This window comes from Phodopus roborovskii, unplaced genomic scaffold, assembly GCF_943737965.1.
Source record: "Phodopus roborovskii unplaced genomic scaffold, PHOROB, whole genome shotgun sequence".
Classification (NCBI taxonomy): Eukaryota; Metazoa; Chordata; class Mammalia; order Rodentia; family Cricetidae; genus Phodopus; species Phodopus roborovskii.
Window position 1 is genome coordinate 22002808 of NW_026126434.1, and position 26376 is coordinate 22029183.

The 26376-nt window shown below is 44.3% G+C and overlaps 1 protein-coding gene across 1 annotated transcript in view; it reads left to right on the forward strand.

Annotated features, from left to right (window-relative positions):
* Positions 1-1021: 1021 nt before the first annotated feature.
* LOC127224118 (sodium/glucose cotransporter 1) overlaps positions 1022-26376 on the forward strand; it is a 32101-nt gene continuing 6746 nt past the window's right edge. The window contains exons 1-11 of the mRNA XM_051186934.1: positions 1022-1162; positions 4392-4496; positions 4918-4977; positions 9731-9835; positions 11066-11171; positions 12378-12458; positions 18239-18459; positions 19981-20116; positions 22090-22197; positions 23454-23604; positions 24064-24232. Coding sequence (XP_051042891.1) covers positions 1028-1162; positions 4392-4496; positions 4918-4977; positions 9731-9835; positions 11066-11171; positions 12378-12458; positions 18239-18459; positions 19981-20116; positions 22090-22197; positions 23454-23604; positions 24064-24232 — 1377 coding nt within the window. The 5' untranslated portion in view covers positions 1022-1027. The remainder of the gene's footprint in view (positions 1163-4391; positions 4497-4917; positions 4978-9730; positions 9836-11065; positions 11172-12377; positions 12459-18238; positions 18460-19980; positions 20117-22089; positions 22198-23453; positions 23605-24063; positions 24233-26376) is intronic.

Here is a 26376-nt window from a genome sequence, read left to right on the forward strand (position 1 = left end):
GCCAGGGGTACACAGGGTGTACGTGTAGGCAAAATACCCATATAGAGAAAATAAAAAGAATTTCACAAAACTGAAAAGTTCTTGTGATCAATCCTGCCACCCAGAACTGTGACTGTCATAAAGAGCTGAAGAATTCCTTGGCCCATAGTTTAAGGAAGTACAGAGAGAGAGAGAGAAAGAGAGAGAGAGAGAGAGCCTCTGAAATTAAGGTAGATACCATTTTGATATGACATTTTAATTAAAATTAATGGAAAAATCCACTAAGTTCAAAACACAAACATTGATTTTAAAGATAGGAGTGATGCTTCTGGTTTCAGTCTCTGCTCCAGAATCCAATACAGCTTGTAAAGACACCATTAATGCCAGCACTCGGGAGGCAGAGGCAGGTGGATCTTTGTGAGTTCGAGGCCAGCCTGGTCTACAGAGAGAATGCCAGGACAACCTCTAAAGCCACAGAGAACCCCTGTCTCGAAAAACCAAAAACCAAACAAAGATACCATTAATGACCCTGCTTCAGTTGTCCTGTTAGTCCCACCTGAACCCAAATTTAGCCAGGGATGACTGCTTGTAGTTAATGCAGAGACAGCATTGGGACTGACCTGGCAGCCAAAAAGGTCTCTCTCTCTCTCTCTCTCTCTCTCTCTCTCTCTCTCTCTCTCTCTCTCTCTCTCTCTCTCTCTCTCTCTGCCTCTCTCTGCCTCTCTCTGCCTCTCTCTCTCCCTCCTGCGCGTGCGCGTAGTGCGTGTGTGTGTGTGTGTGTGTGTGTGTGTGTGTGCGCGCGCGCGCGCGTGCGGGCGTGCGTGCGTGCGTGTGTGTGTGTGTGTGTGTGTGTGTGTGTGTGTGTGTGTGCATGTTTAATTGGAATAAAAGAAAGGGAAGTCTATGCTTGAGAATAATCAGGACTGGGAGAGCCTACTGGCTGTTTCGTGGCTCTTCCCAGGATGCCTTGCGAACCAGGAGTGGAACTGGGTCCAGAACCGTTGCTGCATTCTGGCTGCAAGTGCTTACCTGTCTCAGAAAGGCTGCCATGGACCCCCCGGAGAATTACCGTGGCATCTCCTTCATCAGGAATTATAGCACCATGGGCTTAAGTATTCACAGCACCACGGACACACTGGTGATGACTTCGTACCTCTTTTTGGTTCTGTTCTTCGGGCTGTGGGTATGACATGGACTCTGGGCTGTTGTGTACCACTTCCCCAAGATACCTGGCCTCCACCAGCATCCTGGCGCTCCCGAGGGGATGGCCTTGCCCACCCTTTGCCTAGCCCCTCCCCACCCTTCCAACCAAGCATCAGCCACTTTGTCCATTATCCCTTCCTATGTCCTATAACTGTCCCCACCCCATCCCCCCTGCGCAAAATAATAGTCAAGTAACTCAAATGTGCCTGCCTCTGCAGCCTAGAACCCCAAACCTTAATGGCATTTTGAAAGTCCTTGTGAGGAGTCTCGGTGATGACAGCAACTGATACAGACATGCTGCTGTAACCCGCTGAACTCTGTCTCCAGGAGCTCCCCAATCTGCAGATCTAGCCGATCCTGCTGAACGTATTTGAGATTTTCTTTCATTTGAACTGGATTATTTACAGTAACTAAGTATTATAACGCCTAACTTATACTTTTTTTTCTTTAGAGACAGGGTTTCTCTGTGGCTTTGGAGCCTGTCCTGGAACTTGCTCTATAGACCAGGGTGGCCTCAAACTCACAGAGATCCACCTGCCTCTGCCTCCAGAGTGCTGGGATTAAAGGCGTGCGTCACCAATGCCCCTCCTAACTTATAATGTCGAGGCAATGTGAAGTATACAAAAGGATGTACTAGAGATTATATCAAAATTTTATGTCTTTTTTATAAAAAAGATTTGAGCTGAGAGTGTCTAGGAGCTAATTCTCCAGGCACAGCAAGGCCAGACTCTACTCTGACTTGAACTGAGACTCCCAAAGGTTAAGTAAGAAGCAGAAGATAGTGCAGTTCAGATGCAAACCTTGAGCTGTCTGTTGTGTGATGGATTTGAACATCCTGGGGTCTCATATTCCCGAGGGTTCCTGGAACTAATTAATCTCCCTCCAACACCAAGGGAAGAGAGCACAGACTCTATCTACTGCAAACAGGAAGGGGAACCCTGAGTGTGCACCCATAACAAACAGCATCTATCTGCATTGGGTCCTGTTTCCAGTCGCTGAGCATCAGTTCTGGGGTCCTCCCCCCCAGCACTGTTACTAGGAATCCTCCCTGCACCCCAGATTACTCTTGGCCTTACCTGGGTCCCATGTCCAACCAAGATTTGAGAACCAGAATAGTAAGACCAGCATATATCATCCAGCTCTTCTCCATGAATGGGGTTTTCCACCAGTGTTTCTGTTTCAGGCAGTACTGTCACATAGCCGTGGAACAATAAAAGACTTCTTCCTGGCTGGCCAAAATCTAGCATGGTGGTTGGTGAGTAAACTCGTCCGTGGCTGTCTGCTTGGGAGCTTTCTTTGTTGGCTTGTTTTTTGTTTGTTTGTTTCAAGACATGGTGTCGCTGTGTATCCCTGGCTGTCCTGAAACCCATTCTTTAGATCAGACTGGCCTCAAACTCAGAGATCTTCCTTCCTCTGCCTCCTCAGTGCTGGAATTAAAGGCATATGTCACCACTACCCAGCCTGTGTTGGCTTGTTTATTATTTTAACTTATATACCTTAAGCTCAAAATAACTTAAACTTGCTAAATCAGACCTCCTTTTCCTCCTCATCCTCATTCTCCTCCTCAGCACAATCTTACTATGTAGCCCAGGCTGGCCTTGAATTCACAATCTTCATGCTTACAGTTCCTGAGTGCTGGTGTAACAATCGCTGCAATAAACTACCAACTGTATTTCATTGATGATGTATTTAGTGTCTTAAGTCTTTTCTTTCCTAACTCTGTCACATGAATGGAAGTAGACTGCATCTGAAAAATTCTAATTGTGTGTGCAGGTGTGTAAGTACCTGTGTGTGTACATAGAGAAGGACCCTGAGTGTTCCTGCTTCTTTGCTCTTTGCCTTTGACACAGGGACTCTTACTGAACCTGGAGCTAGGCTGGCAGTTAGTGAGCTCCTGGGAATTCTCTTGTGTCTGCTCCCCAGAGTGCTAGGGTAGAGAAGCACAGCAGCCACACCTGTTTTTCTGTGCAGTTGTTGAGGTTTGAACTCAGCACCCACGCTTTTGCAACAAGCACTCTTACCCATCGAGCCACCACCAGTCCAATGTTCATATTTAAACTAGTTACAGTGCATTATAGTGAATAGGTCTATTGAGAAGTACCTAGGCCAAACACAGACGAAAGCTAAACTTGGGCCTGTGGGTTTAGCGACACAGAAAGGATCTGTTAAAGGCAGAGTCATGCATGTTGGGTTTGAGGTGCAGTATGCCCTTTCCAGGCAGGCAGAGTGTGGGGTGTTCAGGGTAGAGGGAGCAACAGTAGTGGTACAGCATAGCTTGGTGCTGGATGGAAGGAGCAAAGGGACGATAGAATCATTGTTTGCATGCTAAATAGTGATTCGACTATTGTATTTGTTAAGGTTCTCTCTCTAAAAGAACAGAACTGATATGTATGTATGCATGTATGTATATGTATACGATTTGTTAGATAGGCTGACACGAGGCAGTCCAACAATGGCTGTCTCACTCTGGAGAGTCTGAGGATCCCGGAGTGTCTTGGTCTATGGAGCTGGAGTTCTCAGTAGTCCCAATCTGGTGCTGAAGGCCTGGAGGGTTCCTGTAGAGCTCCTGGTCTTCTGTCCATGTTGGAATCCCCCAAAAGAAGGCTGTAGCAACAGGAAAGGACTTGCTAGAGGGGGTGAGGGTGAGCAGGCAGCAAAGGGTTCCCTCTGCCATGTCCATTACCTGAGATGCCACCAGAAAGTGTCTTTCACACTTCCTGCTTTAAATAATCAGATCAAGAAAAATCCCTCATGGGAATGACTAGCTACTTTCCTTTTAGATGCTTCCAGGGTTACCCTTGCTGTGATGAAACAATGACTAAAATCAAGTTGGGAAGGAAAGGGTTTATTCAGCTTACACTTCAACATTGTGGTTCCTCACTAAAGGAAGTCAGGACAGGAACTAAAAAAGGGCAGGGACCTGGAGGCAGGAGCTGATGCAGAGACCATGGAGGATGCTGCTTACTGGCTTGCTCCTCGTGGCTTTCTCAATCTGCTTTCTTACAGAACTCCGGGTCACCAGCAGATTGAGCAAATAAACCCTTTCTTCCTCAACTTGCTTTTGGTCATGGTGTTTGGCCACAGCATAGAAACCCCAACCATGACACTAGGCGAGTGTTCTATGACTGAGCCCCACTCTCAGCCCATTAACATGAATTCTTGTTATGTGTGACAAGGGCTCTGACACAGTCTCATCTTCTGATTTTCAGATGGGCATTTCCATTTATTCTGCAAATATCGGCAGTGGCCACTATATGGGCATGGCTGGGATAGGTGCGGCTTCAGGAGTTGCTGTTGGGGCCCTTGAGTGGAATGTAAGTAATACTCCTTAGCAACTGATCACTTGATCCTTGTCCAAAGAAGATTCACAAACACAAAAGCTTGCTCTCAACCTCAAGTGACTATCAGAGATGTCTTGAAAAGTAGAGATGAAGAGCATGAAGTCTTTGGTTTTTCAAAAGGATTATGCTGTTTTTCATTCTCGTTAGTTCATAGGGAATACAGTGAACAAAGAAATGTTAGATCAGCCAGATAGGAGGAAGATGACGCTGGCATTAAAGTGTGTGTGTGTGTGTGTGTGTGTGTGTGTGTGTGTGAGAGAGAGAGAGAGAGAGAGAGAGAAAGAGAGAGAGAGAGAGAGAGAGAGAGATCTTCAGACAGTACCTGAACCTGCATCTCTTTTAGGAAATTGACACACATGGGCCCCTGATTAATTCTGCTTTTTCTTGGTTTCAGACTATCTTTATGGTCTTTGTTCTTGGTTGGATATTTGTTCCTATCTATAGCAAGGCTGAGGTAAGTGTACATTGTGAGTTACTCTATAGTTTATAATATTTTTTTTTTGAAAAAAATAAAGGTTGCTTGTGTAGTAAAAGCATCCTAAAGGACAGATTATACTGTCAGTCTTTTGAACCTGTCACTGACTTCCCTAATTTACAGATACCTAAAATATACCATTCTGTCTTGGGTAGACAGACACAAGCAACTACCCGACTACCTGGGAATTTACAGATACTTTGCTGAAAGTGTAGAAGCTGGTGTAGTTTTGAGGGTTATTTATGATGTATAAAATCATATCATCTTCAAATAAAGGTGATTTGATTCTTTCTTTTCCTTGATCTCCTTCAATTGTCTTATTGCTCTAGTTATGACTTCAAATACTATGTTAAATAGGTATGGAGAGAGTGGACATCCTTCTCTTATTCCTATTAAGTGGAAATGCTTTGACTTTCTGTTGAGGTTGGATGTTGGCTTGTGGGCTTGCTGTAAATCACCTTTATTATGCTCAGATATGGCCCTTGTATACCTAATCTTTCCAGTACTTATATCATGAAGGGATATTAGGTTTTGTCAAAGGCTACACCTAGTAAGATGATCATATTTTTTTTCTTTTAGTCTATTTATGTGGTGTGTTACATTTATTGATTTCAGTATGTTGATCCATCCCTGTATCTTTGGGATGAAACCAATTTAATTGTATTATATAATCTGGTTTTTAAAAGAGTTTTTGGATTTGCTTTGCAAGTATTCTTGAGAAATTTTGCATTTATGTTCATAAAGGAAATTGCTTTGTAATTTTTTTTCTTTGCTGGATCTTTGTGTGGTTTAGGGCAACTGACCTCATAAAAAGAGTTAGGTAACACTCCTTCTGTTTCTTTTTGCAGAGTCATTTGAGTAGTGTTGGCATTAATTCTTCTTCGAAGGTCTGGTAGAATTCTGCCCTGAACCCATTTTTTTTCCCTGTGAGGGAGATTTTAATTACTGCTTCTATTTCACTAAGGGTTTGGGGCTTGTCTAAGTTGCTTATCCAATCTTGATTTAACTTTGGTAAGTCATACATACATTTCTTTTAGGCTTATCCAGTTAGGTGGGGCACATATTCTGAAAGTATGTCCTCATGTTTCTCTGGGCTTCCTCGTTGTCTGCTACGATGGCCCCCTTCTTCTCTGCGTTCCCTCATTGTCTACCGTCATGCCCCCCTTTTGTCTGTAATTTTATTGATTTGGATCTTCCCTTTCCATTCTCTAGTCCCATTCCATTTGGTTAAGGGTTTGCCAATCTTATTGGTTTTTCTCAGAGCACTAACTCTTCATTTCCTTGATTCTTTGTATTTTTTAAAAATCCATTTTATCGATGTAAGCCCTGAGTTTGATTATTTCTTGCTGTCTACTCCTTTGGAGTGTTATTTCCTCTCTTTGTTCCAGAGCTTCAGGTATGCTGTTGAGTTGCTAATATGAGATCTCTTCAATTTATTTTTATTTTTTTTAATGTGTAGACATTTATACTATGAACTTTCCTTTAGAACCTCCTTCATTATGTCTCTAGATTTGGATATGTTGTATATTCATTTTCTTTTCTTTTTTTAAAATTCTTGGTTTTTTGAAATAGGACTTCTCTGTAGCTTAGGAGGCTTTAGTGGAACTCACTCAGTAGACCAGGCTGGCTTCAAACTTACCAGACTTACAGAGATCTGCCTGTCTCTGCCTCCTGAGTGCAGGGATCAAAGGCGTGTACCACCACCACCCGTTTCTTTTCTTTTTTGTTGTTATTTTTTAATTGTTTTATTTATTTATTTATTTATTTATTTATTTTGGCTACACATATGTATGTGCACCATGTGTGTGCTGTGCTCATCGGGGTGAGAAAAGGTTTAGGGGAGTCAGCAAAGAATGAAGGCAATGGAGAGGAGAGGCCCCTGTAAGCATTCTGCTACAGGAAGAGAGTGGAAAGATTGTGACAGAGGACAGTGGAAATGGCCTGAGTCCGTCTTGAGACTGAGCTCACGGGTCCTAGGTAGCAAGTGTTTCTAGGTAGTGGCAGCTGACACAAAGAAATGGGAATGGACTAAAGGGGTAGTGTGAAGGGGTCCACAGAAAGTGAAAATATCCTTTTTTTGAAAAACTCTTAAAACTCCGTAATAAAAAGAACTAATGCTTTAGAAAAAACAAAACAAAACAAAACAAAAAAAAAAACAAAAACAAAAACAAAAACAAAACGCCACCTCCCCTAATGGGAATAATCTCAGGAGAAGATTTTTGTCCTTAATTACAACAAATGCTAGCTTTAAACCAAGCACAACGTCTGACTCCTCCCTCCTTCTAGTCTCTCATGAGCTAGTTAGTGGGTTTCAGTCATATGAGGAGAAACAGGAGAGGCCCAAGAAAAACAAGGAGTGCTATATATACCTGAAGGTCCCAAAGATAGGATGGGCCCAGAGACAAGCTGCCACACACACCCACGAAGAAGAGACATCAGTGCCATCAGGAAGCAGAAGATGCGAACGAGGCCAGGCCTTTGTTGGGGTTCTACGGGAAAGGCAAGGCACAGCAGAATCAACAGCTTTGGACTAACTCCAACAGGCTTGTGTTGGTCCTGAGATGATTACAGCAGAGGACTATTGTCTCCAGGTACACAGGCTGGGTGAGGAGGTCAGGCTCTGGACTGGTTAACCTGCTGGCAATGCTAATGCTCTGGCCTGGGCCCTCTGTTACCTGTGGAGATTGGCTAGTCTTGCGGAGGGCAGTTATTCCCAAACAGAAAGACTTAGAAACAATTCTTCTTTACATTTTTGTTTTGTTTTTATGTGTTTGAGTGCTTTGCCTCTATGTATGCATGTACACCACATGTGTGCCTGGTGCCCAAAGAGGCCAGGAGAAGGCATTGGATCCCCTGGAACTGGAGTTCCAGATGGGTGTGAGCTACCAGCTGGTGTTGGGAACTGAACCCAAATCCTCTGTAAGAGCAACAAATGCTCTCAAGCACTGAGCCATCTCTCCAGCCCCTAGAAAGATTTCTTTTAAAGATGTCAGAACATTATAAACAGAAATGTTGAAAAACTATCTGCAGCATGCACTAGGATAGCTAAGAGGCAGATAGAAGTGTGTGCTGTGGTGTACCCTATAGAATGCTAGATTAGCTAAGCTCCACACTGAATGTCTTTGACAAGTCTACGAGCATGAGCTGGAAAAATGTGTCTCTCAGCCCTGGGGAGGGGGCAGACCTTCTGACTCCGTGAACGTGTAGCCTCTACAACTGACAGCAGTTAACCTGTTGTTTAAGGCACCTAAACCAGTATTTCTCAATCTGTGGGTCTCAACCCTGGGGTGAACCCCTTTCACAGGGGTCGTGGAAAACCATCAGAAAATGGGGTGTATGTTACGATTCATGACAGTAGCAAAATTACAGTGAAGAAATAGCAACAAAAACAATTTTATGGTTGGGGGTCACCACGAAGCCCAAACATCAACTTAGAAACATCTTGAGGATGTTTAGAACTTTGCTGGGAGAATGCTTGACATATGGCAGAGTATGACATAAAACCAAGTAAAGACAAAGAGAAGGAAGCCTGCAGCTGTGCTGGTCCCCATGAGGAGTTGTCTCTGTTGAGCAGCTGCAGTCTGAGTGGGCGCTCACACACAAATGCAGGTAGGTAGGACCAGAGCTATGTATTAGCCAGGACAAAGTGAGGCAATATCCTCTCAGTGATTCACTTGAGCCAAGGACTGTTGGGGCCAAGGGCATTGTGAGCACTGTGAGCTCAGACCCTGTGCTCATGGCGCACACTGCCCGCCCGAGATGATGTAGAAAACAGGATGCTTAGGGGCGCTGCCATCTGACTGGAGTGTTCGCCCAGAGGTGGCTGAGAACTGACTGCATAGTCAGGTTCTATCTCCTGCCAGCCATGTTTGACAAAGCATGGCTCCATAATGAGTAATGTATCATAATTGCACATTTCCAGTTTTCTGGGTTTCATTCTGCATTCTTAAGGTCGGGCAGAGCCCGGAATCTCAGCTCCTGGAGGATAGATGTCCTGTCTCCATCTTTACTGTTCTCCATCTCCACTGGTACCAATCACGATGTGCCCCCACATCTTGTATCCCTGGGCTATCTCCACCATCTGGCAGCATCTCTTTACAGAAACACTGTGAGGAAGGGCCATCCAGTGACCAGCCTCTTACTGTAAGACCCTCAGGATGAGGAGTCTCCTAGTTTTGGTCGGTACCCCCAAGAACTCAATGTCCAGTCCAGTTGCTGCAACACACAAGAGGCTTTAATGAACAGGAAACGTTTGCACAAATGGGCTCCCTTAACACGCAGGCTAGAGAGAAGCCTCATACCCCAGGCACAGGTGTTTTTAAAGGCAAAACCCACAAGCTTAGGGAGGGGGTGGGACCCTCTGTCCATTGAGTATGCGACCCTTTGAGGCCGGATGGTCTCCCTATTAGGGTCAACAGACCTTAGGGCCTCAGGGTGTGCTAATTAATCTTGTCTGGGCAAACCGGAGGTACAGTTATCTCTTTGTTTCTTAACAACCCTATTCACCACCTGCTGACTCACAAGAAAGGAGGGGCAGTGTGAATTCTTGGTATCTTGTTATCTCAGGGCCTTGTGAGGGGAAGTTAGCAAATTCCAAGGAACAGATATTGGTCTGGGTTAGCTTTCCAGGTTAGTCTGTCCTTCATTTCAAGTGGGGGGTTTCTTTAACTTTACTTTTTTGTCTTTCATTACCACTCACCCTGTGACAGTGACTTGTCTGTTGCTGGTGCAGGTGGTGACGTTGCCGGAGTATTTGAGGAAGAGGTTTGGCAGCCTCCGGATCCAGCTGTGCTTCTCTTTCTCCTTCTTACTGGTTTACATCTTCATCAGGATCTCAGTGAGTCCCTGCACATGGAGTAGAGATCAACCAGGCGTTTCATTGGAATGCCCCTCCAAAGAGGCGACCTTGCTCCTCCAAGGAAAGATGGGGAGGGAGTGTCACCTAAGCAAAACTGTGGCAGTGCATCCCACAGATGTGCCCTGTTGTCTCTACTGCGTGTTTCTTTGTTATTTTCTTTATAATGGTTCCCGTCATGTGAAAGCAATCTATTGGTGTGCTTGCTTATTTCGTGTCTTCTCCACTTCCATTCAAGTGACCGGAGACTGTGAGTCTTTTCTGCAGCCCCCACCTCCACCCCTGCCTCCCCAGAACACGTTTTGCACAAATAGCACAGCATAGATGGTTTTCACTAAGCAAATGAATGGCATTTGAAAATGAGCCATGTTTATTCAACATAAGCTCAGTGAGGGCAGAAGCTAGGCTTGGCCATTCCTCATGTCTTCTGAATACTGCAGAGTGTCTACAGCATCATGGAGCCACAGTAATCATTTGGGGGAATAAATGCTTGGATGAATCTCTGCCCATTTTATCCCTGATTTGGGAGGTCAGCCAGGTAAATTACGTGCAGGATGCCTCAAAGCCAGTGTCCGCTCAGCCTGGGTATGTCAGATCTGGTCAGCAGGTCAGGCCAGTGAGACTACTTTTTGTAGCTCTTGAGCTGAGACTGATTTTCATATCTAATTTAAAGGGTTGTAAAAGCTAGAACCAGTGTGGTGTATAGCCTTCAAAACCTGTAATATTTAATGTGTAGTCTTGAACAAAAAGTTTGCCAATCCCAGAGCTTGTTAAATATATGGATTCAAGTGAACTTGGTAGTGTTCTAAAAGTACAAAGAATTAAAAGTCTCCAGAAATTGCAAAGATAACACAAGGTATTTTCCAGAATAAATGCTTACAGGGGAAAAAAAAAAGCCCATGGTCTTTCCTAGTTGCAGAACCACATGCAACAGCCTCTCTGAAAATAACCCCCACTCCAAGACTCCGCAGCAGAGTTGGCTAGGTAGTGTTAACTGGGTGCCTCTGGTTAACCCAAGCCCTTGGAGGTACTAACTTTGGTTGAATTCAGAGGGCACAGAATTTGAGCAGATTTCTCTAGGCGTCCATTAGTGGCTGGGTGCTGCCCAGAGGCCACCTGTTCTATGTAGCTTCCAAGACTCATTTCTTTCCTGGGTGGTTGTTGATTCTATTGGCCATGAGGCTTCAGCTGCTAACCTTGTGCCCATTTCAGATGGAGATCGGTTTTGGTGCCATGTTCTTGAAGATGGTCTGGGACACAGATATTTACCAGACAATGCTGGTTGTGCTCACCATTACTGCCATTTATACCATTACAGGTGAGGCAGCTCCAAGCACACATGAATTTACACTGACACAAACTCTCAGCAGAGTCCTAGGAGCTGCCAAATTTTCCCAAAGTCTGTTGATCCCAGGAAGTATGATGGAGGCAGAGGTACCACCAGGGATCACACTGGGTTGGAAAAATCTCTTTGAAGAGTGATAAGTCAGCAGTGATCATGTTTATCACAAAATGGGGCATGCCACTGTGGGTTACCAGGTAGCAGAGTGGGAGGATACAAGGTGAATGAGGGGAAAGCAAGGGCAGGCCCTTGAGGAGGCCTCCTGGCAAAGCCTTCAGATGGGATCTGTTAGAAAGGCAGGTCTCATGGATTCAGCCTCTGCCTAGGGTCGGGGCTCTCATCCCTCATTTTCTTCTACTCATAGTATGACTAGAGGTCAGGTAGAGCTAATCAGAGGGACAGAAGTTGTCGCTAAGTTGCTCATAGTGGTGAGGAGTCTAAATTGGGTTTTTCTTCCTGGTGATGTTGGGTGATGCTCGGAGACAGTTTGGGTTGTTAAAACTGGGCGGGGCTCAGGGAAGGTGCTCTCCAGCTGGTGGAGACCAGGGACAGTACTGATGATTACTTCCAGACGGAGTTTCTGGGATGAAAAGAGACTACATTTGATTAGGACAATGGAAAAGCATGGAGAGTAAAGAAAAACTGGGGCTTAGGAAGTCAAAACGTTCTACTGCTTTGATGCGTCTTCTGTTGTTGTCTGAGGATGGGTGATATCCTGTGAGCATATAAAGAAGGAACAAACACACCTGAAATAAATGAGCATGTATTAACATGTTAACAATTCACAACTTCATTTTCATGGCATCTTAAAAACCTATTTATAGCTACAGGACAGTGTGTTTTCTTACACAGTATCACGTGTATAACTTCAGAATTAACTTCATTATTATTAGTTGGAGTTTTATTGGTTCAACAAAATTGGCAAAACTGAAAAAAAAAAAAGCCAGTATCCTATAAAAGCCCATGAAGAACAGTAAAGAGAGAAAACAGGATTTGTTAGGCAAAGCAAGTTTAAATGGATGAGAAATCTGAAAGGAGGTGGAGTGAGGGGAGGGTGTAGGGAGCAGGTGGCTGTGCGGGAGGGGCTTGCAGAGCAGTGGCTGTGGAGGGGGGAGGGCATACAGAGAGGCTGCTGTAAGGGGAAGTACATGTGACTTCCTTTCATTTCTTCTTCCTCTCCAGGTGGCCTGACAGCTGTGGCTTATGTTGAGACCTTACAAGCTGGTATTATGATTCTGGGCTCAGTCTTGTTAATGTGTTATGGTGAGTAAGTGGGCCACAGAGGTGCCATCTTTGAATCTAGGGTTACATGGGGGCCGTCAGCTGCCTCATCTTACGAATGAAGTGGTGGAACTCCTCAGAGCCCAAGAGCGCACTCAGAGGTCATGCTGAAAGTTCTGAAGGCAACCTCACTGCCCACGAGAGGAGTCAAGTGACAAAATGCTGGTGAAATCTGCAGAGCTGTCGTCCAGCATGCTCCCCACCCCCAGCCATGCCATCCTTGTTCCCCAGCTGGAAGCCCCTTTCGTTTGCCCACTCAAATCTGCCTGTCAAGGTCAGCAGAAGATCCATTCCCAGCAGTGAGATTCTACACACGCAAATCACAACTGCACCACATCCCATGTTGTAACATAGATCTACATGATTGTTTCACCAATAAATCACACACACCCCATCCAAAAGGTCTGGCCCTCACACAAAGTGGCCTTTACAGAAAGCACAGCCTAAAGAATTAAGTATGTAGTAAACTAGAGTGGAAATAATAGCTGATGTGTAGGATGCAGTAGAGTGAAGGGGCAGGCATCCTTGTCTTACCCCAGCTTCAAAGAGAAGACATTATACATTTCACTATTCAATATTAGCTGTAAGTTGTTTGTAGTCACACAGCCTTTTGCAGTCTTGTGGTTCCTACTTTGCTCATGCTGTATATCTGTTGTGCCCAGACTCTGAACCCCCCAAACCACCCAGAGACCAGGTCCAAAGCAAAAGCAAAGAGTCTTTTTAATTTACGAGTTAACTCAGGTCCTCCTACTCCAACACAGTCACAGTGGGTGGAGTAGGAGAGACTCAGAGCAGCAGAGGGACAGGGCATATACTGGGGGTAGAGCAAGGGGGCTGTCTGGGAGTCTGCTAGTTGCATAGTAACAGTCTCAGGATTGGTGCACCTCTGGGCTGGGGGAACCTGATTGGTCAGCTGCAGCTGCAGTTGCAGAAAGGTTGCTATGCCTGGAAGCCATCCCAGGGCCTGGGTTGTTGCTACCTACTGCATTCCACCATTATCAGTAGAGCACATCCAAAGCCCGCCAACTAACTTCTGATTGGTTACTTACTACAAAGAGGGTATCTGGTGGTTTATTCCCAGTAATTAGGGCAAGGTCCAGCAAGGTATGTGGGGTGGGGGTGGGGTGGGGCCTCAGCACATCCTGCTGAGTCAGGGTCCTACTTCTTCTGGGGTCTTTTCTGCAGCCTGTCCTGGCTGCCATGGGGACTGGGTGAGGGTCTGGGTCCTTCATATCATGAGTGACCTTGAGTTGTAACAAGTTTTTCCCCTATACCTACTTTCTTTTTTAAAAAGTTTTTAATTTATTAAACTTTATTTTATGTGCATTGGTGTGAAAGTGTCAGATTCCCTGGAACTGGAGTTGTAGACAGTTGTGAGCTGCCATGTGGGTGCTGGGAATTGGACCCTGATCCTGTGGGAGAACAGCTCTTAACCACCAAGCAATCTCTCCAGCCCCACAACTGTATTTCTCAACCCTGCTCCAGCCAGGGAGTGACATTTTTGAGGGTTTTGCTCATTTGATAGGCTAAAAAAAAAAAGTCTCGATGTTGTTTTACTTTTTAGTCTTCAGGTAGGGTAAGATTGAGCACTTTCCAGTTAATTTAGTTTCCTTTTTTAATGAATTACTTGTTTGTGATGCTTCCTCTATTCCTTTCCAGAACTGTCTTTCGGCCCATGACGTAAAGGGCGCTGTAGAAATAAATGAATGTGTTCTTTCAGGCTAAGAGCCACAGGCTCTGTGTGGTATGTGCGCATGTGCGTGGATGTGGGGAGAGCCCGGATGAGCGCTCATTCTGAGTGAATGTCTGTCATTCCACTCTAGCACTTTCCGCTCTTTTTTCTTGCGGTGGGACTCGCAACTCTAACTCCCCTCACCATAGGCAATCTAGACAGCAAGCCCTAGAAGTCCGGGTCACATGGCCACACCTGCCTCTTACAGCTTTTATTTATTGTTTTCGGGGAACTTCATGTATGAGTACTGTATTTGATCATTTCCTCCTCCTTTCTCTCCCTCCAGCTCCTACTGTGTCCCCTGACATGCCTTCTCAAGTTCATCCCTCTTATTCTTTATTATTCTCACATGCTTGTATATGTAAATGTGTAAACATAAGAATGTTGTCATATGCATCTGTGTTTAAGGCTGACTGAATAGGATTGGGTCATCTACCAGGGGCCTTGGAATAGACTGACTCTCCCTCTCTCAGCATCCATTAATTGCCTGTAGCCACTCATCTAGAGGTGGAACTTTGACCTTTGGAACCGAAAAGTCAAACAAAACTGAGAAATTAGATTATTTTTTTTATCCTATTAGATGAAGAAAATTCTTGAAGTCTTAAAACATCAGGTACTGCCTGAGCAGGGTTAGAAAGTAAATTAGTCTTATTTTCCACATCCTCACAGGCATGCCAACTGGTGTTGTCATGGTGCAGGCCTTGTTTAGGTGGCCATACTGTTGAGATTTCATGGGTGGGTGCGGCTTCCTTGCCCTATATAGAAGACACTATCTCACTGAAGATGTTGCTGTCTTTGGGTTCTTTCAATGTTTCTTCGCCTTCTTCTGAGATGTCCCTTGAGCCTTAGGTTTAGGGGTTGCTCATAGGCATATCTATTGGGAGCCCAGACACCCACAGATATCCAGAGAAAATAGGAATGTTAAGCACACAGGATTGTCTTTCCATTGGGAAGCATGAAAAACCTGTTCTTTCATCCAGAAAGCTAAGAATCTGGAGAGATTAACAGAGGGGCCGACCTGTGCTTATCTGTTGGGCCAGGCCGTATCAAGCTCCTATAACCAGGACCAGAGGTGGCTAATAATCTAAATGACTCTGATAGCCAGAGGCTCCTCCAAGCTCCCATTGCCAGGACCAGCAGAAGTAAATAGTTCAAAATGACTTCTTGTGAGACCCAGACCAGGCCAGACCCTTAGGCCATTAAGCTAGTACAGGCAGCCCATCTCTGGAACCCATCTTCTTGGAAGAAATGACATGTACCCTGAGTTGAGTTTCAATGTAATCCTACTTTCTTGTGCATTGGCAGTTGTATTACACCTGGAAACTTTTCCCTCAAATTATACTAGGATTAAGTACATCAGGAATACACGGCCTGTTATTAGACTCCCCAAAGTCTGATCCAGATCCGCACTGGATTTTCATTCTTCTTCGCCCAGGTGGGTTTGCTTTTGTGCAGGGACCACTATCAATAGGGGCTAGGCACCCTGCATACTAGAAGGTACTATGCAAGGTGACAAGGGGGGAAAGTTATCAATAGTCCTGCCTGTAAACTTTCCAGCTGGCCCATGCAGATCTTGTCTGCTGGACCTGGGATCCGAGAACCTGAAAGAATGGGGTGGACTACAGAACAATACTGTAGGCAACCTTACTTCAGGCTCAGTGTAATTTTATACATGAATGTAACAAAAAAACGCACTGATCCAAGGAAGATTGCTTGAGTTCAGAAAAGCATGTAAATAAACATCAGTAAGCACATAGTAAATGTTGACAGAGCAGCCCTTTCCTAGAACCTTCTCAGGACAGACCAGTTTAAACAGGGTTGCCTGACTCGTACTATAGATTAGATCTGGGCAAGCATGAAAGCAAAGCAGAAGGCTGTCTCCTGATTCAGGGTACACCGACCAGATTGGGTTCTGTAGTTCTGTTCAGACGTTCAACAGGAATAAACAACACATCTTATAAATTGAATGTAAGTGTTTGTATAGGAGGCATGAAATTACATCCAAGAACAATCCAGGGAACAAAATGCACCTGAGGTAAAAGGTACTTGTCTTTTTTTCCGGGAGCCTCTCTCAGTTCCCCAAGGCATCTTTCACCATGGTTCATCCTTTTGTCTGTGTTCTGACATTACCTAGCTATAATTTGTATGGACCTCAAAAATGACAAGAATGGCAAGATACCCCCAAAAGGCAATAGTGGCACTTATATCTTGGGGGTAACCAACGGACACCTAGCTAGACTTATGGCCCACTTAATAGGAGGGAATTCATGACAGTACTAAAAATGTAGCCCACTTTTTATGTTTGGGGAGGCCATGGACCCTAGAGAAGAACTTCTCGCTGCCACTGCCTCAAAGCAGTCTAGTTTCCAACTACATTCTAAACACTAATCCTTACATCAGAGACAAGGGTCACTTTTACTCTTCATCAAAGCTTCCTTTTGAGAAAGGAAATGGAAACCATCACAGAAAGTCAAAAGGCAAAGAGGTACACAGCTGGCTTCTCACATGGGTGCTGGGAATCTGCACCCAAGACCTCTGCATGAACAAGAAACACTCTTATCCACTGAGCCATCTCCCTAGTCCTCGGTCTAAGGTCTAAGAGGTGTTAGTGTAATTTGTGTTGTAAACTTCAAATTTTGAGTTCAAACTTATCACCTTTTATTTCCTCTCTTCTTGTTATAAATGTTTTAAAATTATCCAATGTCCATAAAGATATTTGCTTGTTACAATTTTGTATTTTGTCTTTTTTATTGGACATGGGTTTACTTTCTGTAAATGCTATGATATGATATTTTTGTTGATTTTTATTAATTTTATACTCTTTCATTGACTAGTATTATTTATAAATAGACATAATTCATGTAAAAAACAGTCTGTTTCAAGGCAGCATGCTTTTACATGCCAAGAGAAAACAGTTAAAACACAGTAGATGTTTTAGTAGATATCTACTAAAATATAACTACTTTAATGTTAAGATTTTATAATACCTAGGACATAAGTTCTGAAGGAAAGTTTAACTAGGATGTGTTAACATTTTATTGGCATCTAAGGAAAAAGAATATTAATCCATTTTAAAATCAAGATTCTTTAGATAACTTTTAAAAATAATTTTTTTTAAATTCATTTTATGTGTATTGATATGAAGGTAGCAGATCCCCTGGAACTGGAGTTACAGGCAGTTGTGAGCTGCCATATGGGTGCTGAGAATTGAACCCTGGTCCTTTGGAAGAGCATGCAGTACTCTTTACCACTGAGCCATCTCTCCAGCCCTCTTTAGATAATTAATGATAAAATTTTAGTTAAAAACTGGTGAGAAATAAGTACTTTTTCTGGGTAGCAGTGGTACATACCTTTAATCCCAGTCCTTGGGAGGGAAAGGCAGGGAGTTCTCAATGAGTTTGAGGCCAGCTGGTCTACAAAATGAGTTCCAGGACATCCAGGACTGTTACACAGAAAAATCCTGCCTAAAAAAATAAGTACTTTTAGCTTTTATGGATGAAAATTCCAGGAGCAGATTACCTTTAGGTATGGCTGGATTGAGGGACCACATAGATAAAAAGACCTCTAAGACATATCACTAAGTGGAACCCAGTGGAAGGGAATAGTACACCTTCAGTAGAATTCTAGAACATATTCTGGGTAGTCCAGCAGGGGGCTCATGTGTATTCTCCACTTACTGGTTGGTAATCAGGAGCCAGGGAATGTCAGTAAGCCAGGGTCCCCCAGAAGACAAGGGGACACTATGATTCATTCTACTTAAAGCACACACACCTTAGAAAGAGAGGTTTGAAGCCAGATAAAGGGGGTGGGGTTCTAGGCACATAACTCAATGAATTTCTTTCCCCTAGAAGAGCTAGTCTTTTCTTGCACACATGAGGGTACTGAGAGTGTGTTACTCTGTCACATTTTACAGTGAGAGCCAGCAGGCCACACTGCGTCTTATAACCAGTCTTGGTTTCTTAGTTGTGTTGTTCACTGTACTCTTCAAGGAACTGGTAAATATCATGGTTTTTGTTTGTTTGTTTTAAAGCTTTTCGTGAAGTTGGAGGATATCGGGGGCTGGTGAAAAAGTACTTCCAAGCCATCCCAAGTAGGACCCAAGAGGGAAATTGGACTGCCAAGCCACAGTGTTACATGCCTCGTCAGGATGCTTTCCATATCTTCCGAAGTGGTATCTCTGGAGACATCCCCTGGCCTGGACTCATCTTAGGCGCCACTACTGTCTCTTTATTCTACGGGTGTGCTGATCAGGTAATTAAATGCAAGGTCAATGAAGTGACTGTCTTTTAATGTCCCTGTGGACATAGGCCACTGTGGCTTCTTCATGGTTTGCCTTCTAAATTGTATTTGTTGCCTCAATAGTATCCCCCCCCCCCACAGTTGATATAAACAGTGAGATTTATCCTTGTTTAAGTGTTTATAATACTTTAACTTTGATAATACCCCTTTAAACTATTCTCTAGCTGTTGTGATTTGGAGACTGTCCAAATCATGACCAGTCCCTGGTACCAATTTCTGTTTTAGTTAAGGTTTCTGCTGCTGTGAAGAGACACCATGACCATGGCAACTCTTATAATGGAAAACATTTCATTGGGGCTAGTTTAAAGTTTCAGGGATTCAGTTCGTTACCATCATGGTGGGACATGGTAGCATGCAGGCAGATGTGCTGAACAGGGAGCTGAGAGTCCTACATCTTGCAGGCAACAGCAAGTGGTTTGTAACACTGGGCACATCTTGAACATAGAAGACCTCAAAGCCTGCCCCACAGTGACACACTTCCTTCAACAAGTCCACACCTAATCCATCATGGTCATATCTCCTAATAGTATCACTCCCTTTGGGGGGCATTTTCTTTCAAACTACCACAGAGACTTTACCTTTATATGAAATTTTCATGTACTTTGAAGGTTGGGGGAATTTCTTTCTTATAGATTACTGGTATCTTTTATGCCTTTAATTTTTTTTTTTTTGAGAATTTTATACATGAGTACTGTATTTTATTTATTTATTTATTTATTTATTTGGGTTTGGTTTTTCAAGGCAGGGTTTCTCTGTATTGCTTTGGAGGCTGTCCTGGAACTCGCTCTGTAGACAAGGCTGACCTTGAACTCACAGAGATCCACCTGCCTCTGCCTCCCAAGTGCTGGGATTAAAGGCGTGCACCACCAACGCCTGGCTAATTTCCACCCCTTCCTCTCTCCCCTCCCCACTCCTCCTATGTCCCCCACCTCCCTCTCAGTTCATGACCTTTTATTTAATTATTATTGTTACACACACACATACACACATATACATATGTATTTGTAAATATAACCTGCTGGGTCCAATGTTGCTCACACATGTGTGTGCATTTTGGGTGGACCACTGGGATTAGATAACCTATTGGAGGGCTTGGGACTGAAGAATGGCTCTCCTTCTCTCCATAGCCATTGATTGCTTAAAGCCCTTCATCTGGGTGTGGTGCCTTGTGAAATTTCCTCCATCTACCCTGGCATGTCATCTGGGAATATCATTCTGCAGGCTAAGCTTAAGCTTAACTGTATTGTTAAGGTTTTTGTGGGTGCAGCTTTCTTGCCCTGTATAGAAGACACTATCTCAAAGCAGATGTGCCAGCCCTTTGACTCTTAACCATATTTCTGCCCTCTCTTCTCCAGTGTTCCCGGAGCCTTGGATGAGTACTTTTATTGGTTGCCCAATGCAGAGTAGTCAGTTTTCAAACCATATATACACCTTACACACCACTGACTCCACCTACTTATCTTTCCCTGGCAGATTTCTGTTCAGAGGTTCCTGGCAGCAAAGAGCAGGCTTCATATGAAAGGTGGCTGTCTCTTGTATGGGTACCTGAAGTTGCTGCCCATGTTCTTCATGGTAATGCCAGGGATGATCAGCCGCATCTTGTTCTCAGGTGAATTCTGGATCCTGACACGCTGTCTTAGAGATCTGGAGGATATTTGAAGTACCGGGTCTCCCGTGGTATACTAGTTATTGGAATTGCCTCAAGTTCCTCTTTAGAATGTGTTTGAATAGAAGCTCTTGAGATGCACAGCAATACAGAAACTCCCAGGTGATAAGAAGGGCAAGGGCAGATGGAAGCATTTTTCCCCCATGAGACCATCGTGTTCCTCCCCAGCAGAGGCCCAGCCACAACTATGGGACAGTCTTCAGGAATTTGGGTTGCTGGGCCACTTCACAGACCGAATGCTGTGTGCCTCACGCACTGTGCCGGGATCTCTTGGATGTAGTTTCTCACAGGCCTAAACATATAGGCTGAACATATGAGACAGTTTGGAAGAGGCTGATGTGGAGGGAAAGGCTTGGAGAAAGACCTTCATTCTTTCTACTAAAAGCTATTAACAAATCTCCCACTTCTTCTAATGAGTGATTAGAATTCCATAATGTATTTCACCCCCATATCAATGTGCTTGGCTAGCTCAACCTGTCTCTCAGGCAAAGAGTCTACTTACTCATTAGGCAAGGGAACAGTTATGAGTCTGGTATTTATAGCCACAAGAGTGGTGTCCTGGCTAAGTTTCTATTGCTGTGATAAAACAAACACCATGGCTAAAAATGACTTGAAGGAGGAAAGGGCTTATTCACCTTATACTTCCAGATAACTGTTTATCACTGAGGGACATTAGGACAGAGACTCAAGGTGGGAATGTAAAGGCGGGATCTGATGCAGAGGCCATAGAGAAAAGCTGCTGCTTACTGGTTTGCCCCTCACGACTTGCTCAGCCTGCTTTCTTATATAACCTAGAACCTCCCATACCCAGGAATGACACTACCCACAGTGGGCCAGATCCTCCCCCATCAATCATTAAGAAAATGCCTCATAAGTTTGCCTGTGGGCCAATCTGATGGGGAATTTTTTTTCTTCCTTCCTTCATTTCTTTCTTTCTTTCTTCTTCTTCTTTTTTTAATTGAGGCTCCCTCTTCCCAGATGATCCTAGCTTCTGTTAAGTTCACAAAAAACTAGCAGCCCAGGTAGGGTGGGTGGCTTCTAGGACTGTGTACTGCCAAGGGCTTTTGACAAGGCCAGAGGAATGCAGAACAATTTTTTCATGCCAAGTAACATGAGCAGTGACCATATCTAAGTCTGTTGCACCCTGTGGTCTACCCTGCGACACAAGCTTCTGGACCTGTGTCCATTTCCCCCCAGCTTTAATAGAGAGGAACCTCAATGTTTATCTATGTGTTCTTAAAAAGCCAAGCAGTGCTGTTAGATCTCACAGATGTTTCTTTTTGATAAATTAGAAAATTGGCCCCTCTCCTCTCCAAGACTTGGAGTCCAATTTATTATGGCAAATCATATCTATCTTGGGGCAAAAGTGTGAGATTCTGGGTGGTTCCAATGTTAGTACATGATGGGTGGTTCACAGACTTCCTTAACGCTTCATTGGGATCTTTTAAATTTTTTCTTAGAAAAGATTTTTATTTATTTTTATTATGTATACAGCATTCTGTCTGCATGCATGCCTGCATGCCAGAAGAGGGCACCAGATCTCATTACAGATGGCTGTGAGCCACCATATGGTGGCTGGGAATTGAATTCAGGATCTCTGGAAGAGGAGCCAGTGCTCTTAACAGCTGAGCAGTCTCTCCAGTCCCCTCACTGGGATCTGAGGGGACCTCGTAGAGGTCCCATGATTTGCCCTTGGGTCAGGAGGAGGATCAGGTCATTTGACTTCTAGGATCCTCAGTTCCAGCCATTTGTCCATTTGTTCCAATATGTAGAAGGATCACAAATTGGATAAATCTCCAATGGACCAGGACTTCTGCCCTTACACACGTGGTCCCTAACCTGCATCCCCTCTCCCGAGTTCAGATCTGAGAGCTCCGGAACCATGATGTTGATGCCAACATTCCTTCTTGCTGCAGATCAAGTGGCATGTGTTGTACCTTCAGAATGTCAGAAGTTCTGTGGCAGACAAACCGGTTGTAGTTCCCTGGCTTATCCAGCGCTGGCAATAGGAGTGATGCCTTCTGGTAAGAAGTGGACCTTTCCACCAAGACCTACATGACTCCCACTGGAGTGACGGGTAGGAGTGGGAATGCCGGAGTGGCTTCCTTACCAGCTGGCCCATCCTTCTGCTTGTAGTGGCAATCTGCATGTTGGGAGTGGTTAGCACTGGAACAAGCTTTGTTTACTCAGGTAGGCGCCTAGGCCTTGGCTCTCTTCCCTCTCCACATCCTCATGGAGGCACAACCTACACACACCGATTGTGTTATTTATGTTACCTGCTCATTTATTCAGAATATTGGTTCCAACAGCGCTGTCCTCAAATTGCTTATCATACAGTGATGTTAGTTAAAGAGCCAGGCAGTGGCCTAGCAGTCAGGTGATGTGCGTTATTAGGTGGGCATTTACCTCACCTTCTTTTCCAGACTCCATTAAAATTCGGAAATAAATGTTTTAAAAGCAAACAGCGTCTGTGTCAGCTCTGGAGAGCAACTTTTCCATAAACTTCAGTACAGACTGAGGCAAATACTGACCACACTACAGTCTGGAAGGCAGCTGACCTGAGTCTTGGCCCATGCCCTGGCCTAGAGCAGCCAGGGCTTAGACTGGGGGTAGTGCTCGAAGGAGGGCAACTTCTAGATCAATCTGTGTCTTCCAGCCGTGGAGGGCCTATGAAAGTCAGTCGGGGTACTGCTGTGTGGGGCTTCCAGGTGAGGCCCTAGTCATCTTCAGATAGCTTTAGATGTTTACTATCTCCTGATAGCACAAAGAAATTGTCAAACAGATCGGTCCCCCTCACCAGGCAGCCTCCCAGGCAGTGGTACCAAATTGTTTCTATAGTGTTGGGCAAATGCCTCCTGTCTTTGGACATTGTGTGAACTCATCTGCTTACTTTGTCTGTACCTTAACAGCCTCATGGTAGGTACCATAGCACACTTCACCTATGAAGAGTTTAATTTCTTGCTTATAGCAAGGACTTCTCCAAGCTGGGGCACACGCAATGGTGTCCATTGCACAGGGCTGTAGTAAGGATGATATGACCTGACACAGACCAACCCTCCAAGAGAGAGAGTAGCTCCCATTATTCTCTAAGCACCCAGCAGGAAGCTATTGCCCCATCACAAACCAAGGACAGATGTAGCACAATGTCTTAAATGGAATACCACTCCAGGTAAAAGCTGCATGTTTTAAAGGTGTTTGGAAATGTGCCTTAGGAGGTCAAGGCCTTCTCTGGCTTGCCCAGAGAGCTGGCAGTCCAGGGAATGTTTTCTCTTTCTTCCAGGCCTAAAAGGCTTCATGCTGTCCACAGTCTGTGCCTCCATCATGTCCTCACTCACCTCCATCTTCAACAGTTCCAGTGCCCTGTTCACTCTGAACATTTACACCTGGATTCGGCCCACAGCCACTGAAAAGGAGCTCATGGTAGCTGGAAGGTGAAGTGTTCCAGTCACATTAGTTAGTAATGTCAATGACTGCCTGAAAATTAGGCTGTGATACTTGACATAGAATTTTCTTCTTCTTCTTCTTCTTCTTCTTCTTCTTCTTCTTCTTCTTCTTCTTCTCCTTCTCCTTCTCCTTCTCCTTCTCCTTCTCCTCCTTCTTCTTCTTCTCCTTTTAATCTGTGTGGCTCGGGGCTTATTTTTATGCAGTTTTGATATAATAATGTAATGTTTTGATTATCACAAAGATAATCTTCAGTGTTTGGAAGATATGTACTATAAATTCTCAGCAGGCCATGAAACTTTCCCTAAATAGACAATAATTACAACAATATTAGTAGAAGTAATAAATATAAGCAACTAAGGAAAAGCTATCTAGTTAGGATTTATAGGTATTTTTTTTTGCAGGAGAAAAATCTTCAAATTATCACTGAGTGTTGGTTTGATTCACAGGTTTTTTGTTATAATCTTACTTGCTGTCACCATTGTCTGGATCCCTACTATAGAAATAGCATCCAGTGAGACACTGTTTGAGTACATGCAGGTTCTTAAGAGCTGCCTGACACCAAGCATGACTGCTGTCTTTCTGCTGGCTGTATTCTGCAAGAGAGTCAATGAGCAGGTGGGTATTCAGGTGGAATGGTGTAAGGGGCTGTCTTCACACTGTGGAAGAGTTCAGAACATTGCAAGAATAGCAGGGATATAAGGAGAATACGTAGCTAGGGGGAAGGAAGCCCATGAGCTGTAGGGAGTTTAGGGTAGGGGAGGTGAGAAGGTCTAAGATGCGAGCATGGACTTTGAAATATCAAACAGGTTATTTGTGGTACTGAGGGAGTCTGGAGGCCAGCATGAGCTGATAGGCTAATAGGCACCACAGGTAGTCATACGTCTGTTCAGACTGTCATAAGGGGAATGACTGCTTTTGGTTAGAGAGGAATCAGCTTCATAAGTTCCTGAGTGAATGAAAAGAAGAAACAGAAAGTAAAAAGGACATGAATGCTCCTAGGTATGGTGGAGGTGAAAGTTTATTGTAGATAAAAGGGGGGAGCACAGGGCTGGAGAGATGGCTCAGAGGTTAAAAACACTGGCTTCTCCTCCAGAGGTCTTGAGTTCAATCCCCAGCAACCACGTGGTGGCTCACAACCATCTGTAATGAGATCTGGTGCCCCCTTCTGTTGTGCAGACAGAACACTGTATACATAACACATCTTTTTTTTTTTTTTTTTTTTTTTTTAAGTCTGTAAAATACAGATTTTAAAAGCTGAGAGATAGCTGGGAGAGCCCAGAGTGGACTGAACTGGGCCCTGTGAGGAGAAGGGGAGAGAGGAAAGGGGAGGGAGAGGGAAGAGAAGGGAAGAGCACCCAGGTAGAGCACCCAGGAGGACCAAAGAGGATGGATGAGTCACCAAAATGATAAAGGGAAGGGCAGCCCAGCACTCTGGGTTGGAGAGTTCAGGGTAGGGGGCAGGGTATGTTAGTCATACATTGTAACAGGTAGGAACTGAGGGATGCTGAGAGAACCTGGCAGCCAGGTCTGATTTAATGTGTTAAATGGGCACCTCAGCCATTTGTCCTGGGTTTGAGATTTAACAGTGAGGAACGCTGTCTTTTATCTAACTGCCAGAAACCCTCCTATAGCCTAGGATGAGCTCATTTCTGGATATTTAGACTACCTTTTGCAGTTTGGGGAATTGAAATTTCCTTTGGACCTGACACTTTGAAGACATAATTTGGGGAATTGAAATTTCCTTTGGACCTGACACTTTGAAGACATAATTAGTCCGAGTTCTCATGCTTTTTTTTAATTGTCTTTAAGATTTTTTTGAATCATGTCTTAAACTTTCTTGTTACTCTGAATGGAAATGAGTAGCATGGCCTTACACAAGTTCCCATGCACATACCCCAGGTCATTTGTGACCCAGTCCTTTCCATGCACAGTCCACGGGTCCATGCTGCTCCAAACTGGCGATTGCTGAAATATCTTCTACCCCCTTGACCCTTCCTTCATGGACGACTTGCTTTGCCAGGAATATATTTTGGCTGCTCTATCTGATTGAGACCCAAGTGCTCAGTCACGTAGACTACCTGCCAGTCCACTCAGGTCACAAAGACTTAATTTAGTAGCAATAGTGTCTGAGGATAAACTTGGTCCCCAGAATTGCTTCACTTTGCTCTCCTTGGAAAGAGATGGGCAGGCACTCATGGAAGTCTGCCTCTTTCTAAAGACAACACCTGAGGATATTGGGACATCCCCAAAGCTCTCCTGCTGTCCTTGGCTCAAGGTTGCAGGTATATTGTTTAACTTTCACTACCTCTTGTAATGAGTTCGGTTTTTCTGCCCGCCGCCACGCCAGCCCCAAATAACACACAGAGACTCTGTTTTTGATATTATGCTGTTGTCCAGTTCCTTGTTTCTTATAGGCTAGCTCTGTCTTAAGTATTAACCCATTTCTATGTATTTCCACATGGTCTCCTTACTGGGGAGTGAGGCAGGCATCTGGTCTCCCTGGTCTCTCCATGCTGACTGACTCCTCCTTCCTACTTCCTCTTTCCTCCTTGTCTCCTAGTCCCTCCTATCTTCCTTTCTTATTGGCCAACAGTGCTTTATTTATTAACCAGTATGAGAAACACATACAGAATGACATCTCCCATCATCTCCTCTTTTCTGTCTAAATAAAAAGAAGGGTTTTAACCTTAACATAGCAAAATATATCACATAACAGTCATCAAATAAGAATCACAGTTAACACTATTTAGTCCATTAAC